Source organism: Thunnus maccoyii, chromosome 22 (genome assembly GCF_910596095.1).
Source record: "Thunnus maccoyii chromosome 22, fThuMac1.1, whole genome shotgun sequence".
NCBI lineage: Eukaryota > Metazoa > Chordata > Actinopteri > Scombriformes > Scombridae > Thunnus > Thunnus maccoyii.
This window is the reverse complement of record NC_056554.1, coordinates 17958753-17976902: the sequence shown is the minus strand read 5'-3', so window position 1 is coordinate 17976902 and position 18150 is coordinate 17958753. Positions and strand designations below refer to the sequence as shown.

The 18150-nt window shown below is 38.2% G+C and overlaps 2 protein-coding genes and 1 long non-coding RNA gene across 5 annotated transcripts; 1 reads left to right on the top strand and 2 right to left on the bottom strand.

The window, feature by feature from the left end:
- Nucleotides 1–1998: 1998 nt before the first annotated feature.
- On the top strand, nt 1999–6112 carry LOC121889954 (complement C1q-like protein 4). Its single transcript, XM_042402198.1, has 4 exons — nt 1999–2052; nt 5109–5334; nt 5490–5618; nt 5832–6112. Exons 1-4 carry the CDS (start codon nt 1999–2001, stop codon nt 6110–6112), a joined length of 690 nt encoding a protein of 229 aa, XP_042258132.1.
- Nucleotides 6113–7514: 1402 nt separating this feature from the next.
- On the bottom strand, nt 7515–8965 carry LOC121889561. The gene is made up of 3 exons (XR_006093565.1): nt 8757–8965; nt 8217–8394; nt 7515–8016 (listed from the first exon to the last, which is right to left on the bottom strand). It is a non-coding gene; the product is annotated as an uncharacterized LOC121889561 (long non-coding RNA).
- Nucleotides 8966–11791: 2826 nt separating this feature from the next.
- LOC121889282 (E3 ubiquitin-protein ligase TRIM39-like) lies at nt 11792–17572 on the bottom strand. Of its 3 annotated transcripts, none has more exons than XM_042401123.1 (15): nt 17498–17572; nt 17315–17400; nt 16868–16955; nt 16675–16760; nt 16330–16417; nt 16145–16230; nt 15706–15793; nt 15464–15606; nt 15247–15360; nt 14684–14779; nt 14493–14596; nt 14234–14342; nt 13966–14110; nt 13843–13869; nt 11792–13164 (listed from the first exon to the last, which is right to left on the bottom strand). In XM_042401123.1, the coding sequence occupies exons 1-15, from the start codon at nt 17508–17510 to the stop codon at nt 12629–12631; spliced, it is 1809 nt and encodes a 602-aa protein (XP_042257057.1). In that variant the 5' UTR covers nt 17511–17572; the 3' UTR covers nt 11792–12628. The 3 variants fall into 3 exon arrangements, with proteins under 3 accessions (XP_042257057.1, XP_042257058.1, XP_042257059.1); XM_042401124.1 differs by having other exon boundaries at nt 11792–13169; nt 13848–13869; XM_042401125.1 differs by having other exon boundaries at nt 15518–15606.
- Between the last annotated feature and the right edge of the window lie 578 nt (nt 17573–18150).

Here is an 18150-nt window from a genome sequence, read left to right as displayed (position 1 = left end):
ATACAAAACAACAAAAAAACTACCAAGTGTCACGCAAAGCTCACCTGTACCATGAATATATGAAGCAAACACAGAGCAAACACCTTGTCCAGTTTCCTAGAGGACGAGGACCAGAGACATCTGGAGGAACCATAGACAGGAGCCACGCTGCACAAGGTTCTGGGTAAAGACGGAGAAGAGAGGCAAGACCAGTTGTGGAGCCAGGCATAGACATACAGCCATCCGCCACTGCAGCTCAGACAGCCGACCCCCATCACAGCCTGCTGTCCCTACAGGCCAACCAGCCACCCATTTCCGTGAGCTAGACACCCCCACAGCAGGGCCAGCAGTCCCACCTACTATAATAAACAGGGCCAAAGTGGCACCTACAGTCTTTGGTTCATTAATCGTTCCACCCAGTTTTTGTGGATGAATGTTTACATTTTTCTGGATTGTATATTTGATTTATAGAAGAACTCAATTATTAAGCACAACTTGATATCACTGTTGTTTATTCAAAATATGACATTGGATTTGTGTGTGTGTGTGTGTGTGTGTGTGTGTGTGTGTGTGTTTTTTTTTTTTAAATAAATAGTGTTGGAAACTGTTGTAATAAAGCTTTTCTGTTTCTGTACTTTTGTTGCAGCTATGCACAGTTTTTAACAACAATAAACAGTTACAGGTAGAAAGAAATAATGGGTCAAAAACACGAAAAGGACAGTAGAGTATATTTATTTACAGTCATGTTGTCCAGGTGGTGGACAGGGATTTGACATTGGGATCTCTGATGCATGAACCAGTCAGGTGAGGGGAAAGGCAAGGAAGATATACCTGCTGTAGGAAATGTAAGGAGGAGGGCCACCAGACGAGGGAGACAGATGCACACACAAAACACAAGGGCTCTCCTAGAGGTTGAATATAATAGCATTTCACTGCAGTGGTGGTGAATAAAATAAATCGTAAGTAGACTATTAAATTTGGCTGCTAGTATACAAAATATTCTATATTGTTAGAATAAATTTCCTTTGTGAAAAGGGTGTACTGGTATTTAAAGTAATGAACATATAGTTTATGGTTACACATGTGGCTACACATCTATGACAAATAAAAATGCCTGCTGGGAATAAGTAACAATGGACGTGTATTGTAAAAGCTGAGCTTTGGGAAAACTATTTCTATAAAAGGAAGAGTGGGTAGATTGAGTTTAGGTGGGTGTACACTTCATCCCTGGATTACATGAATAACATGACGGTGAGAGATACTCAGTGCATAGAAGAAATGCTATTGAAGAGCTCTGTTTAGAATTGAAGTTTTTTAAACTGAATGTTGTTTGTGTAGACGGTGACAATTATGTAGACAACAGTTATGCCTATATAGATGGTTTTGGTTGTACTGGTGCAAATGGAAGTATGTCCTTGAAGAATGTGGGTGGATCTTAAAAGAGCCTTTAGGTTAAATATTGCACAAATGACACCATCACCGTGCCAAGGAACAGCACCGTCCAGGCAAAAGTGTGAGGTGAAGGTCTCCCTCAGTCGAATGGCCTCCCATGTGGTGTTGTTGGAGCCCATCTGGACAACATCCTGGAGAATATCAGTTGCACCATGCTCCTCTGGCACACAGCGAGCTTCTGGTCGTCCTCCCTCATAGCTGTGAGCCTCTTAAAGTTGTGAAAGTTACAGGTGGCCTTCACACAGAGCTCAGCAATGGCAGGGCTGACTCCAATAATGAGTCAGTACATACGCCACTGGGAGGAAAGGATGCCAAATGTAGTTGAATATCCTCTGCTCTCTGGTGATGTTGGAGCCTGGGAAGGGTCACATCATATTTCTATGGAGGGAGAAGGCCTCATCTCCCATGAAGACATAGGGCAGGTTTCCATGTAGCTCTGCTCCTGGAATCACTGCGTCTGGTGTGAGGTCCAGGGTGCCGTCTCTGAGGCCTTCACCAAAGGCAGAGTTGTACAGGATCCCACCATCACTGGTTCTGCCATATCCGCCAGTATCAATCACAGACATAATGGGCATCCACAACTGCCTGGGGGACGATGGAGAATATCCCCTTGTGATTGTAGTACAGCAAACCAGAGTTTGATGGTGCTTGGATCACCACATGCTACCTGCTGTAGAACAATCTAGCAGTACATCATTTAAACCCTCTATGTCAGTTGTTGGCATAAAATGCTGTTCCCACAGGTATTTTCACTGCACCTGTCGCAGGCTTTTATTACTTCACCTTCTTTTATCATTCTCTGGGATCACACCAAACATGTCTATCCTTCCATAAGAACGTCATGGTGACAACCTGAGTGGATAATAGAGGCAACACAGAGTTCTTGCAGGTGCAGCAAGGAGATCATTTATACGTGTGCTTGGGTGCAATTGCAACACAACATTTCAAAAAACGGAAAAGGTAGGCCACTGTACTTAATAGATATATATTTTATTGTGCCACAACCCAAAGAAATCTTGTCATTGTGTCAATTTCACAATGTTTAAAGACCAACAAAAAGGCATTAGACAGGTAACAATCAAAGGTTAACATCAATAGTGTCCATAAAATGTTAATATTATTTCCTCATTGCTCTTCCACTGAACAGTTACAGTTACTGAACAGATTATTTACAATAAGATAATAAAGTCACATGTCAAGTGGAATGTTAAAAAGTAACAGGTCATTAATAAATAACATAAAAGCAGTCAGAGGGATCATAGCAATCAGAGTGTAGGAGATTGAGGGATCTTGAATGAACTTGGAGGATGACATTTACAGTTTTATATTTTGTGTTGCTGTTCTTAGGCTTGACTTTGGCCCAGGATGATGCCAATGCTACTGACATAGAAATAAATAGTCAAACACAGTTTGCCTGCTTGCCTGACATGTGATCTTCCAACCCAGTCTTACAGCAGTGTGTGAAATAGTCACGAAATTGAATCTATAGATTTGTGTGCATGGACACGAGTTTTCCATTTTTCGTAACACTCAGCACGACTTTGTATGTATTTCAATTGGAAGTATGTTTCTTACCTGCATCCAATTTTTTTTCAGTCGGGACCCGGGGGCACAGAAGTTTTGTTCTCAATAACAAATGTCTGTATCCATGTTTTTATTTCTTTATTTTAATTTTATCAGTAGCCTACAGTCAATGGTCTGAATCAGTCCTGTGGGCGTACCACATCTCTATCACCTCTTTATTCCTCCCATTCCTAGAGCCATGCTGCTAATGTGACCTGTGTTGTGTAGACAAGCACAGTCCTGCACTCACAACCTTGGACATGGGAGGCTGGTGCACCAGCTAAGAGGCTACAGTCCATGGGTGCTAGCATCTGTTGCAAGCATGTCTCATAGGGTGTCGAGAAGTGATGTTTACTCACTGCACAGCATTGTACCCTTAGCGTGTCTAAACACAGTCTGTCTGCTCTCCAAACATTTTCTTAAAGTAAACAAAGCCCTTCTTTCCAAAGATTTTCATGGCAAATGATTAATCTGTCAATTGTGACCCACACTCTGTTTCCACAGTCATCTTCACTGCACCTGTTGCAGGTGTTTATTATTTTACAATCTTCAAATATTCTGGAAAATAACAGGAGACAAGGCTTTTTCTGTACAAGAACAACCAAAGAGTAGTCATGATACAGAATCACCAAGTAGTCCATGAAACTGCTCATAATGGAAGCAACTACCATACAACTTTCAGTGTTTTTTTGGTCAGTCAAATATGAGAATGGAATTTACCACTTTATTGAGATAATTATTACCTAGATGTATAGATATCTCCACTTCAGCACTTCAGGTCAATAATACATTTCTCATGATTAGAATTTAAATTCAGATTACTAAAGAGAAGGCAGTCACTCACATTGTAATTCCAGAGAAATAAATCACTTGAATATGAGTGCAAAGGGTCCTGTTTCATTTACTGCTTTATGTCATGAAGCTACATACAGCATATAGATTTAAAGCAGATATAAGCTGCATTCATAATGGATTTATTTCATGCACAGCCATGTTCTGTAATTGCTTACTGCTGCATGCCATGAATCATATCAGCAGTCTACATAGTGTGTATGTACCTGCCTATAATCCATTGATATCAGCTATTATGATACGGATATTGATTCCAGCTGATAGCATTTCCAGGGTCATGTAGCTTGACAATCTCAAAAAGAAACCATAAAATTCTCAGGTTTGCTGATCTTGTGTTATTGTTTCTTTGAAGCTAGATTTCCCTAAAAGTTTTATAGGAATGTTGTTATCCAAAACTGTAGCCTCAAAGTTACCCTTTATGTCACATCCCACAATCCAGTGAACTGCATGTCTTCTGAACGACACAGATCTGTTCTGCTGTTGTGATTTGTAAGAGAATTGTTTCTAGCCTCTAACATACCAAAGCTGCAAACACAATCCAGCCATTCACTCATAACCACAACTCTGCTTTACCTGCTTGCTTCAGCCATCAAAAAGAGAACCAACAGGAGAAAAAAAAGCATTTTAAGCAAGAGAGATAGGCTGAGGATGAAGACATATATAATTAGCTTACCTTTAATCATTTGTTGGTTTACTTGACTTGCCAGTTGTAAAAACAAGTCTCCAGAGGCATTTGTGGGTGCTCACCTAAGTGTGTGTGTGTGTGTGTGTGTGTGCACCTAAAATGCATCCCAGGTGTGTTGCGGCTGTACAGAAATTGTTCTGCCTCTAAAAAAAACCCCCACTAATCTAAGTCAATTACATCATTTCAACATTTCCATTTCGTAAAATGTTGTGTTTTCTGAAATGTTGTGTGTTATGTTTTTAGTTTTGTAAATGTGTTTTCCAAAGATATTGGATGTACTTAATTTCATTGTGCCACAACCTAAAAAAGTCTTGTCATGTCAATTTCACAAAACAACAAAAAAGGCATTAGACAGTAACAATCAAAGGTTAACATTGATGGTGTCCAGAGAAAATATTATTTCCTCATTGCTCCTCCACTGAAACAGTTAATGGATAATTTACAATAAAATAATGAAGTCACATGTCAAATGGGATTGTTAAAAATTAACAGGTCGTTTTTAAACAACATAAAAGCAGTCAGAGGGATCATATCAATCAGAGTTTAGGAGACTGAAGATCTTGAATGAACTTTGAAGATGACATTTACGGTGCTGTTTTTTGTGTTCCTGTTCTGCGGCTTGACTTTGGCCCAGGAGGATGCTAACGCTACTGACACAGAAATAAATAGTCATATGCAGTTTGCCAACTTGCCTGACACGTATGAGCTTCTGAGAGAGTTTGGTGCCATGGAGGAAAAACTGCAGACTGTTGAAACCAGACTGCAGGACAGTGAAAACCAGATTATGGATCTGAGAAACAAAGGTAAAGTCAAACATTTCCTGTGGTTGATTTAAAGACTTTATTTAAGAATGAATGAATTGTTTTGTTCATTATGATGGAATAAACAAAGATGGAGGATATTAGTAGGATGGAAATACTTGACAAAATAACAATGTAGGATGTTTTACTTTACACAGAGGGAACCAAGGTAATATTCAGTGCAGCAGTAGGTGGCAGTGGAACAATCGGACCATTCAACACAGACACGACTTTAATCTACAGAAGAGTGATAACAAACATCGGTGGAGCCTACAGTCAATACACAGGTAAGATATGATAAATACATACACACATATATTCATTTAAAGATTTAAGATTTTAAGATCAGCATTTCAGCAGGATGCCTTTCCTCATGAACAGGATGAGCAGGTAGCAGGTGCAAAAAAATAATGGAACGAAAGATACATTTCATCTGAAACTCTCTCTTAAAAAAAGTCGTTGTTAGGCCACAACCAAAAACCTGTTTTTTGTTTCCACAGGTATCTTCACTGCACCGGTTGCAGGTGTTTATTACTTTACCATCTTCTATCATGCTGGAGGAGAGCATGAAGCAAAGCTGTACTTGTACAAGAACAACCAGCTGATGGTGGTGACTCATGATCACCAGTCAAACTCTGACACAGCTGATAATGGTGGAAATGCAGTGTTCCTGCAGCTGCAGCAAGGTGACCAGGTGTATGTCCAGTTGCCTGCAAACTCTCATGTTTGGGGAACTAACCACCACACAACGTTCAGTGGTTTTTTGGTCAGTCAAATATGAGAATGGATAAATAATTTACCACTTTATTGTGATACAGAATCATTTCTGACCATTAGAATTTAAATTCAGATGTCTAAAAAGAAGGCAGTCACTCACAATGTAAATCAGAGAAATAAATCACTTGAAAATGAGTGTAATGAGTCCTCTTTTATTTACTGTGTTGTGTCATGAAGTTGACAGTTTTGTTACATAAATATTTTTTAAAACAGTTATATGTTGCTCCCAGAATGTTGTTTGTCTGTAGGAAGATGAACAAATGTGTCACTAAATTCTGACATTTGAACACTGAATGGATTTATTTCATGCACAGTTAAGCTCTGTAATTGCTTATTTATGTGCTGGTGGTGGGGCTCTTGACTGGGCTGCAGAGGTGAATGGCTGTATGTTTATGCTTGGCTCCATAACTGGCCTTGCACAGCTGCATGACATGAAACATATCAGTAGTCTGCAGAGTGTGTATGTACTTGCCTACAATCCACTGATATTGATATTCTACTGTACAGCCACAACAAATTAATACACTGAAAAGTTTACAATGTTGTTGGTAAATTGTGCTTTTAAAGCTGCTACAGCAAGGACAATAAACATGAGGTTTGGGTTGTTCAAGCTGGAAGTTGTAAATACTACTCATAAATGAATAAATCACTGAAGCAACAACAATTGTAGCTTCACAGCAACAAGGGTCACACCTACACACTTATTTTTGTTAGGGAGGTTTTCTCACCTGCTCTGATCTGCCAGCCTCAGTCTAGAGTTGATCAATACCAAGTAAGGTTTAAGTCTCTGCTAGAATTTCAAAAGTTAACCTGCCTTTTTAAAACCTCCTCTTATCTTGTGAACATTTGATCACAACCAATCATCTTCACCCAAAACAAACAGTTTAACAACCAATCAAATGACTGCAAATGTATCTTTTACAATATGTGGTATGTCTATGATAATTACCTGTAAATGTACAAACAAACTGCTATATCTGTAAATGAGGAAGTGAACTGTATATGTGACCCTGTCAGGGTGGATCACTGTGGCTGAGACCTAATACAAGACAATGCAAAGACTGAAGCAGCTTAACAGCCAATCAAATGACTGCAAACGTATCTTTTACTATATACGGTCTGTCTATGATAATTATCAGTAAATGACTGTACAGCAGGGTAATGCACGTGTGTTTGTTGACACAAACCAACTGCTATTTCTGTAAATGAAGAAGTGAACTGTATGTGTGACTCTGTCAGGGTGGATCACTGTGGCTGAGACCTAATACAAGAAAATGCAAAGACTGAAGCATTAACCATGTACACAGGAAAATACTGTACTGCACATAATCTGCAATCTATCCAGTCATTAAACAGTGTAAAGTACAGTGACAACAACAAATGTAAAGCCAACCATCGTTTTATTTTTTACCAACACCATGAAAAAGAAAACAGAGAAAATGTTTTAAAAACTTCCCAAACATCAGCTCTATTCATTTCACCTTGCTTGATACAACACACTGTAGTATCTATAACATGTGATTTACAAAATATATGTAGCTCAAGATTCTCATTTTCGTGAGCACAAATTATTCATTTAGCAAAGCTTGACAGAAAGTTTAGGTGCAGGCTATATTGCCTGGTCTTTCATTGTTGTATTTCTGATAATGGACAGGGAGGCACTGATTTTCAATCATATTACATGCCACAATCACATTTTGATTGAGTTTTGTTATATCGCTAGCTTCAACTTCGCAACCCTGTGTGGATGTGACATGATATACCAACATTGTTGACTTGCTGATGCACAAGTTATCTCGCAAGAGCCGGCCAGCGTCACTACAGATCTCCACGACTTTTCCCTTATTGTCGTTGTTGATGAAGGACTGCACAGGAACTCTGCCACAGAGTCCTAACCTCATTAAGTATCTGTGTAAAGAGATCATGTTAAGGTTCAACTTTTTTTTGGCTTGCTGAGTTGCTGCAGCACTTTTGCTCTAAAGTCCAAAGTTAAACATTGCAATGATATAGGATTAAGAAGAATCCACTAAATTACAATTCAGCATACATTTTTAGTATTACTGGCTCTTTCACAAGAAAAAAATAATTGATTTAACATTTTAACTCACTTTCCCCATTCCTCTGGAGAATTTGTGTCAAAGTTAGGTGGAAGGATGTGTTTCTTGATGAATTCATTGTATTTGTCTATCTCACTTCTCCCCTGACATGGCCTTGAGGGAAAGGTCACGCTAGCAACAGGGGCTAGAATGAAGATGATGGGAGTCAGGAGAATGACGTTCATTTTGTCTAGAGTGGAGAAAGAAAGAGAGTTTGAGTTATTGAGCAGAGTAATTAGTTGTTCAAAAACAAAATAAACACACCAACAAGTAATTTGTCAAATTCTGTACATGCAAGGTTTAAAATTAACATCCAGTAACTGCAGAGTGGAAATGCTTGCCAAATAAATCACAAAGATCTTCATCTGGACATAACATATACTATATGGGCTAACTTGTAGGTTTTCTCCATATTTTAAATAAAGGACGAGACACCAAAAATTCCAAGGAAGGAGATGGAATTTTTAAATTGAGGTTAAAAATTAATTAAATTAAAAAATGCCAAAATTTTTAGAATTTCAGAGAAAGAGGGAGGAAGAGGGGTTTTCTTACCTTTCTCTGTTGTCGTGTTAGTCTGGAGAGGAACAATACCGATTGATGTTTAAGTGCCTGTTAGAACTTCTAAAATGTTTCTCCCCTTTTAAACTTGCTCTCTCCACCACATCTTGGACACAACCAATTATGTTCAGCCAAAATAAAGCTTAACAGCCAGTCAAATTACTGCATATAACCCATGTCTGATTACCAGTAATTTAGTGTACGTGCATATTTGACACAAACCAACCGCTGTTTCTGTAAATGGAGAAGTGAACTTTTGTCATGACATACTGTATGTGTGAACATGTCAGGGTGGGTCACTGTGGCTAACACCTTATACAAGAAAATAGTGAGAAAGAAGCACTCATAATCATGGCCCTTGTAAGTTCATGAGAAATAAACTGCACATAATCTGCAACAGTCATTAAAACAAATACAGAAAGGACAATATGTGTAATTGAACTTCAAGGTTTACACACAGATTAAACATACAGTTATACATATGACACTTTTCATGGACATACAAAAAACATGAAACAGTCATGACAATCATACATATCACCTCAGAATTCTTCAGCCTGTTGTGTGTATATTGACTCTAAATCACATATTAGAGGGCAGAAGTTGGTGTTCTCCATTTAAAAACATGCAAGGACTCAGAAGAGATACTGTTAGCGACTTAGTCTGAGCAGGCTCTTGTTGTGAGCTACTTGTAAGGAGTATGCCACAGGTTGGCTAATAATCTGCACAAATTTGGATTTGATTATATAGTTTAGTCTGAAGTTTCACAGATAAGCTGCTGAACCAGGCCATACTGCAGTACAGCATGACACTCTGAATAACTGATCATCAGTCACACTCATACAAAGGGTGTCAGATATATAACTGTTAAAGTATTCATAGTGAGTTCTGCAGGACACAGTAGCAGAAACATGACTTCCCCTTCACATGATGAACATGTTAGAGAGAAGTGGGTGTAGTGATAAAAATGCGCTCAAACAGTTATAGGCAGAGGTGAATAATAGTGCCCAACGAAATATTATATGTAATGTGGATTAAATAAATATATATACTGTATGGACTGATATATTCATGATATTTGTCTTAAGAAGCTGATCATGAACCAGAACGTCCCTGGTTTGAGTCCAGCTGGGGACCCTTGTAAAATGTCATTCCCCATCTCTCTCTACTCATTCCCTGTCATCTCTCTACTGTCAATGATCTGATTAAGAAATGAAATGCTCAAAACCAAACATATAAAACACATTCTATTTTTTCTGTGTCATTTTTTTCATTTCTTATTTGTACACAGGACACCAAGTCACTGTGGGAAACACCTTATCACTGAGTCACTGTGGGTGTGACTCATGTTATAATCTGCAGTTCATCCACTACTACTTTTAATCCACTGGGCTCAGTTAATCTAAACCCACCAGTTAACAGTAACCTCAAACTAAAATTGCATTTGTTTTTAAGACACAGCATAGCTATGTTATATAAGATGATGTACTATCACATTTTAAGCCTGCCAACTAAAAGCAGACACTTCAACATAACCTTATGTGGTCAATGGATCAAGAACTGCTGCCAAGCACATATATAAGAGCATCATAGCATTTACTTTCAATAGTTAGTAGATTGTACTTTGAAAATTGAATACTTTTCAACTGTTTTACTTCTGTTAAGTGTACTATTACTTAACTAAAGGAATAGTGTACTTCTTCCACCACTGTTCACACATCAGCCTTTACTGAATGTTATTTTAGTCTTGTTTTCACAAGAGGACATCTGCAGATCAAGGTGGAGGAGACTCAGGAACACTTTTAAAAAAGAAAAAAAAGGAGAGGGAAAGACACAGGAGTGGAGCTGGGGCCTCAGCTCAAAGGCCTTGGAAATTTGTGGCTGTCATGGAGTTCTTGACACCCTTCATTGAAAATTGTGGCACCACCTCAAACCTCAGAAGAGGAGCAAGGCCAGTTATGGAGCCAGGCATAAACATACAGCCATCCACCTCTGCAGCCCAGTCAAGAGCCCCACCACCAGCACATAAAGCCTGTTTCTGGAATTTTATTGTGGCTTTGCACAATTTTGAAAACCTTCAGGCTGTCTAAAGGATGTAGAAGTGTGTTTAACAACAACAAACAGTTACTGGTAGAATGAAATGATGGGGCAACAACACCAAAAGGACAGTAGAATATATTTATTTACAATCATGTGCCAACACACAACCAATGCAGTGCAAAATCTATATAAATCCACACTTTGTAGTCAGAGTGGTCTCAAATCTAATAAAATAATCCATGTAAAATAAATAATAATAATACTCTGTCTACTCAAAACCACCCTGGAACCTCCTCTAACCCTGTGATTTTAACATGTAAATCCTATGTGTTGAAATGTACAGGCCACCCCAAACTTACCTAGTCCTGTGCCCTGGGTAACTGAAGAATCACATAAACACAGACATCGAACAATTAACAGAACAATGGAGTACAAGCTTTCCTGCCTTTCCTCTCACCTGATTGGTCCATGCAATGGAGATCTCAAGGTCAAATTCCAGTCCACCACCTCCCAGATAAAATGCTACACCTTAAGCTGAAAAAGGCTACTTGTTATCTCAACCCGTGTCACTGCTATACCTGCTGAAGGAAATGCAAAGAGGAGGGCCACCAGGTGAGGGAGACAGATGCACACACAAAACACAAGGGCTCTCCTAGAGGTTGCATATAATAGCATTTCACTGCAGTGGATAAAGTAAAAAGTGAGTAGACTGTTAAATTTGGCTGATACACACAGAAATGCCATCACCAATAAACAAAATATTATATAGTTTCATAATAATTGTCCTTTAAGAAAAGGGTGTATTGGTATTGAAAGTACACAGCCAGATATAGAATAATGAACATGGCAACTGGTGGACAGATGGAGAATAACACAGTCCAAAAAAATTCCAAGAAAATGCAAAAGAGCTTCTGAAGCTGTGAAGAGAGAAAGGGAGACATCAACAAATACAAAGTCAAACTTGTTTTATTGTTTTTATTTTACCCAAACCATGAAAAAATATAAATGAAAAATACAAAATATATTATACAGTAAAATGTTTCCCAAATGGCTGTCCTATTTAAGTAATCAAGCTTCAAATCATAAAACATATTTTAATACCAGTGAACTAGCATATTTAGGATGACTCATGCAGACCACAGCAGTTGCAATCTTATTTCATATCAAAATCACCAGAAACCACATTGTGAACATGTTAAGAGACAAACAGATGAACATGGAGATTAAAAAAAGGGAGTTGTCAAGTGTCCACCAAAAGTAAGATGTTTTAGAGTATAGATAAATATAATATAGACAGATAAAAACAGCAAAAGAGCAAACCATATATTTATAATCAATTACTTATATGTGTCGTACATGAAAGTATATTAAGATGCTAAATATATTTGCAGCATAGTTTGAATGAAAACAAATGTATTGACAAGATTAGCGAGAATATCTTTCTTATTCATTCATCCTTTGGCATAAAATATGGGTATCATTTTGCAACTTTTTCATATATGTAAATTCATATATACATTTGTTATCTTACACATTTTGATTGAGATACATTTTGCAAAACACCAACAATCTCTTAAATGAAAACGAAAAACTGAACTGAAAAGAAATTATAATGTCGTCATCAATATAGAAATAACAATGTCCTGTTTAAGAAGAAAAAAAGAAAAAAAACTCCTGTGGATGAAGGTCAAAAAACCCAATTTAAACCCTTTAGTAGTTACAGTAAACTGTTGTTGTACACCCAACTCATACTTTTAATAACCAGTGGTGCACTATAACTTACAGCACACCAGTAAGACATTCCCCTCATATAATTACTACTGCTTTTACACAGCAGAGATAATCAGAGGATCCACGTTTTCATCATTTTGCTTGAGATGTGGACTGAAATACGGGAGGATCTCATCCCTGAACGAACAATTAGTAAATGAGTAGATGTGAGATTGAGCCGTCACATCGTAAAAGGACACAAGACCTTCCTCGTAAGCCACAAACACCCCCACCTTCCGTGGTTTCTCCTTCAGGGTAAGAGGAACGGGTGGTGCCGTCAGAGCTGCATACTTCTTGCCTTCATAATGTACAATAGCCCAGTAACCGTTATCTGGATTCAACGACAGTTCCCCTTTGCGGTTTGCGTCACCTCTCGCTACGCCCAGATCCCACCCAGTCTTGTTGCTGACCTCCACCTCCCAGTACGACTTCCCAGTGGTCAACCTGTTGAGCCCCAGGATGCTGCCATACAGATCAAACCTCTTTGGAGAATCAGGAGCTGGCTGGTTCTTTCCTCCATCTCTCACTCTCTTCCAATCGGGAGAAAGAACAAGGCATTGGTGTGCAGAAGTGGGGTCCAGCTTTACATCAACTGCAGTTGAATACAATAGAACAGAATCATGATGCAGCTTTAATAAATTCAGCTCTAATGTGGGAAGAAGCACATCAACTGGGTAACACATGCTAAAACTTCACATATGTTGATGCATTTTATGGATACTACTCCATAATAAAAGCAGATATAAAGCACCCCTCACTAAAGTAAGGATCAACCAGTGCAGAAAATAAATGTCCACAGAAGAATACATTTTCAGTGAGGTTCTGAGGGTGTAATATTGATGATTTGGTGTTATTTTACTCAGGCAAAAAGGAGGAATATTACATCATAAACACACCAATATTAAAATGTCATTGCATAGAAGAACGTGTGCTTTTTGGAGACAAGATAACTGACTTGCTTTCTGCAGAGTAGTTCATTCACAACAGAAAGAGGCACATCAAAATTCCTTGTAAAATAAGTGTCAGAGTAGCTAACTAGCAGTTAATTCGTTTGGTCGCTAACTGGACAATTAGTTTAAGTTTATTCAAGAAACGTAATTTATTTGTACCATTGATTCATTATTTTACACTTATCTTTTTTGTAGACTTTACCAAAATGAAACTCTATGTGAAAGCTTGTCACAGATTTATTTTTTACTTTTTCTTGTTAAGATAGTCACATTCACATAGTTGAATATTTACTATTTAGTAGTAGTTTTAAGATACACACCTGCAAATGCAGGAATCCTCTTGAGTTCTGTGGGAAGAGAAATTACATTAAAGTAAATGACAATAAGTTGGACACAAACCTTGATTTAGTAAAATAAAAACCTTGATTAACATAGGGACTCACCAACAGAGGAGAGTTTTTCTAGTTTCTGGTGAATTTGTTCCATCATGGCAGAAGTTGTAGCTCTCAGGGTACCGAACGAGAATGAAGTGTCAACAGTTAGATGTTTCCAATCTCTAGATTCATCCAAGCTTGTTAGAGCGGAAACCTGTGTGTCAGAAATATCGCATTGTCAATACAAATTGTAAAATACAAAACAAGTGGAATCTGTATTGTCAGAATTAGTTTGAAAAGTACAGTAGAAGCATAATGTCAGATCCTTCGGGCTCACCTGCAAATCTGGGTTTTTGTCCAACTCATCGATTGTCCTTTTGAGCTCATCAATTTCTCTTTGCAGCTTCTGGACCAACTGTTGTGCTTCTTTCTTTACTCTCTGTCTCCTAAAAAGTAATCAGTACGTTAGTTTTAATAAAATGTACTGTACCATAACTGCATACAGGACATGCATTGATGACCTCTAACTGTGGAGCTCCTAATGAACTCGTAATCAAGGAAGTGTTATCTCCATCACTGGTCTACACAGGACCTACCTCTCCTCCAGAGGTTGAAGGGCTTTCTGCCGAGTATCCTCCACAACTCTCATCACCTCTGAGAACACACTGTTAATCTCCAGCCACTCAGCGTCCAAGCTGCCCTGAAAAGAGTGATGGATAGTAAAGATGTTAAAGAAATATCAATCAAATCCAAAATCAAAAAGTTCTAAATCTCTGCTGCAGCTTACCTTGCAGGCTTTCAGAGATGATCTGACTTCAGCCACCTTTTGCTCTCTCATCTGAGTTTTCTGCTGTAAGTCAGCTCTGGTTCTAGCTTGTCTTGCCTTGAATCAAGACAAAAAGTACATTGGTATGCACACATTGTAGTGACCACTTGCATGCTAACACATAAGTAAAATGGTAGCATTGCTGAGTATAAAAGTATAAAATACCCTGTAGAGTCAAACAAGAAGAAGAGTCTACATCCATGCTAACAGTTCTGTGAAGCTGTACATAGGCATAGCGATGTCAGCATGCTGATGAAATGCTAACGTTAGCATGCTAACATGCTAATTTTTGGCAGATATAATACGGTCACAATCTTGCACAAGCATGTTATAGTTTGCTTATTAGAACTAATACTGATTTTTGAATGGGAGTCAAGTGGAGCCAGCATCTAGCAGCTGTTGGTGGTATTGTACTTTAAGTCATAAACAAAAGTATTGGACAAACTACTGACTGACCAATTGACCAACATTGTCATCCCTAGCATGGCTAAAAACAATATACTGTATTATTAGAGGTCTTGTACCTTTAATAGTTTTTGAGCCTCTCTTTCTTTTTCTTTTTCTTTTCCCTCCACCTGTGGTCGTACTGCTGTTCCCTGAGCTGTGGTCGTTGGTGGCCCCCACATCACTTGGTCCATCTAAAGGGTGAAAGCACTCAGTGAAAGTTGGACCAAATGATAATATAATGGTGAACCTGAAAGTGTATACAAGTGGATTAATGTGCTTTAATAGGTGACTCACAGGATAAAACCGGTTTTGCTCAACATCCGGATGTTCAAACAAGTTATTTTGTACCTGCTGTACGCCAGTGGAGAAATCAAGCGCTCGACGAGCTTTGTCCAAGCTGGTGGCACTTTGATGAGAGCGCTGTGGGCTCTCAAAAACTGTAAAGAAAGCACATTAAACATAGTTACTTAGTATTTTTTCTCTGTATTAGACTTGTTCTCTTTCTGTAATGAAACAATTACAATTATAGAGCATACATGACTTGTTTGTCTCCTTTTCTGTGGCTTCTGCAGCTGCAGGATTCCTTTGGAGGCTGAGGTCCTGTAACACTGGCATCATGGGAGGCTGTCAGAGAAAAGTGTATAAGATAAGATTTAATGGATCTCACTCAACGAAACTTTGCTCACTTTTCCTGATCATTCAATATTTCCATGACACTTTCACCTTTGTTTATAATGCAATATCTTATCCGAAAACTTTGGTATTCCCTTTAAACAGTTTTGTATAAAATAACTTTTCTCTATTTTGTCCGGAACTGATGCATGTGCATGAGAAAAGTGGAAAAGCAAGAGAGTTACAAAAAATTTAATTCTATACAGCAGGTAAACATCTGGATGAAGTCATTTAAGCTGAAACTGTTTTTTTTTTCCTCTTTTCCAAAGAAGGTTGTTTAAACAAGTCAGAAATCTGTTGTACCTGTGCGCCAGTGGAGAAATCAAGCGCTCGACGAGCTTTGTCCAAGCTGGTGGCACTTTGATGAGAGTGCTGTGGGCTCTCAAAAACTGTAAAGAAAGCACATTAAACATAGTTACTTAGTATTTTTTCTCTGTATTAGACTTGTTCTCTTTCTGTAATGAAACAATTACAATTATAGAGCATACATGACTTGCTTGTCTCCTTTTCTGTGGCTTCTGCAGCTGCAGGATTCATTTGGGTGCTGAGGTCCTGTGACACTGGCATCATGGGAGGCTGTCAGAGAAAAGTGGATAAGATAAGATTTCATGGGTTTCACTTCACAAAACGTTGCTTACTTTTCCCGATCACTCAGTGTTTCCATGATATTTTTTTTTTGTTTTGTATAATGGGCAACAACAGAATCAATTTTTTTTCTGGATTATGCATGAGAAAAATGGTGCTTGTTATCAGAGGCAACTGGGTTATAAAAATGAAAGGAATAAAATGTAATCTATTCAGTAGGTAAACATAGAAACAAGTCAGAGATCTACCCATGCACCAGTGGTGAAATCAAACGCATGATGAGTTTTGTCCAAGTTGGTGGCAATTTGATGAGAGTCTTGTTGAAGTTCAAACCCTGTAGAGAAAGACGAAGGTCAGTTTCAAACACAGCTGCTTTTACAACCCCTCTCCTGTATGTAATTCTTGTTCACTTGTATGAAGTCATTTATTTATAGAACATACATGGTTTGTTTGTCTCCTTTACTGTGGCTTCTGCAGCTGTAGGATTCATTTGGAGGCTGAGGTTTTGTGACACTGGCATTAAGACATGCTGTCAGGGAAAAAGTGGAAGATAAGATTTAATGGATCTCACTCAGTGAAACTTTGCTCACTTTTCCTGATCATTCAATATTTCCATGACACTTTCACCTTTGTTTATAATGCAATATCTTATCTGAAAACTTTGATATTCCCCTTAAACAGTTTTGTATAAAATAACTTTTCTCTATTTTGTCCTGAACTGATTATGCATGAGAAAAGTGGAAAAGCAAGAGGGTTACAAAGAATGAAAGGCAAAAATGTTAATTCTATACAGCAGGTAAACATCTGGATGAATTAATTTAAGCTGAAACAGCTTTTTTTCTTCTACTCCAAAGCAGGTTCTTCAAACAAGTTAGAAATCTGTTGTACCTGTGTGCCAGTGGAGAAATCAAGCTCTCGATGAGTGTTGTCATAGTTTTGGGCCATTTGAAGAGAGCGCTGCTGATATTCCAAAACTGCAAAGAAAGGATATGTCACTGTCAGACATAGCTGCTTCATTTTTCGGGTGTTATTTCTAATGTTATATTAATAAACTAAAAACAAAATGCATACGTGACTTGAACATCTCTATTGCAGCTTCTGTGGCTGCAGGATTTGTTTCGGTGGTAAGGTCTGGTGGCGCTGGCACATTCTGTCAGAGAGAGGCGGGAGATAAGATTTGAAAGGTTTCACTTGACATTGTAATGTTCTACTGCAAGACTGATTGACTTATATCATTTTTATATATTTATAAAGATGATTTACCAGAGCACTGGTATTTGGTTTGCTGTCCTTTTGGTGAGATTCTTGCAACTGATTTTTATAGATGTACGGTTCGCTCTCTTGTATCCTAATTCCTCTTGGAGTACTTTCCATCATGCTCTGGTGAATCCTCAGGCTCGGGAAGAGCATCTCTGCAGGCATGTCTGTTGTGTCTGTTTGAGACATAACTAAAGAGTTCATTTTTATAAAAGAAAAAAAAAGTTAACTGCAAGAAATCATTTAACCCTTAACTGAAAATTAATTTATCTTCATCATTCATTATATTGAGCAGTTTGGGAGAAGGCTATACACTTGACCCTCTGCATACAACTGTACAAAGTACTGAAATTATGCCAAGCAGTGACATACAGTATGTTGTCAATTATGCACAAAAGAGGGCCTTTTTGTTGGTATGACATCCCAAACACAAAATGCAGCCTTGCTGTAACACTGTTTCACTGTAT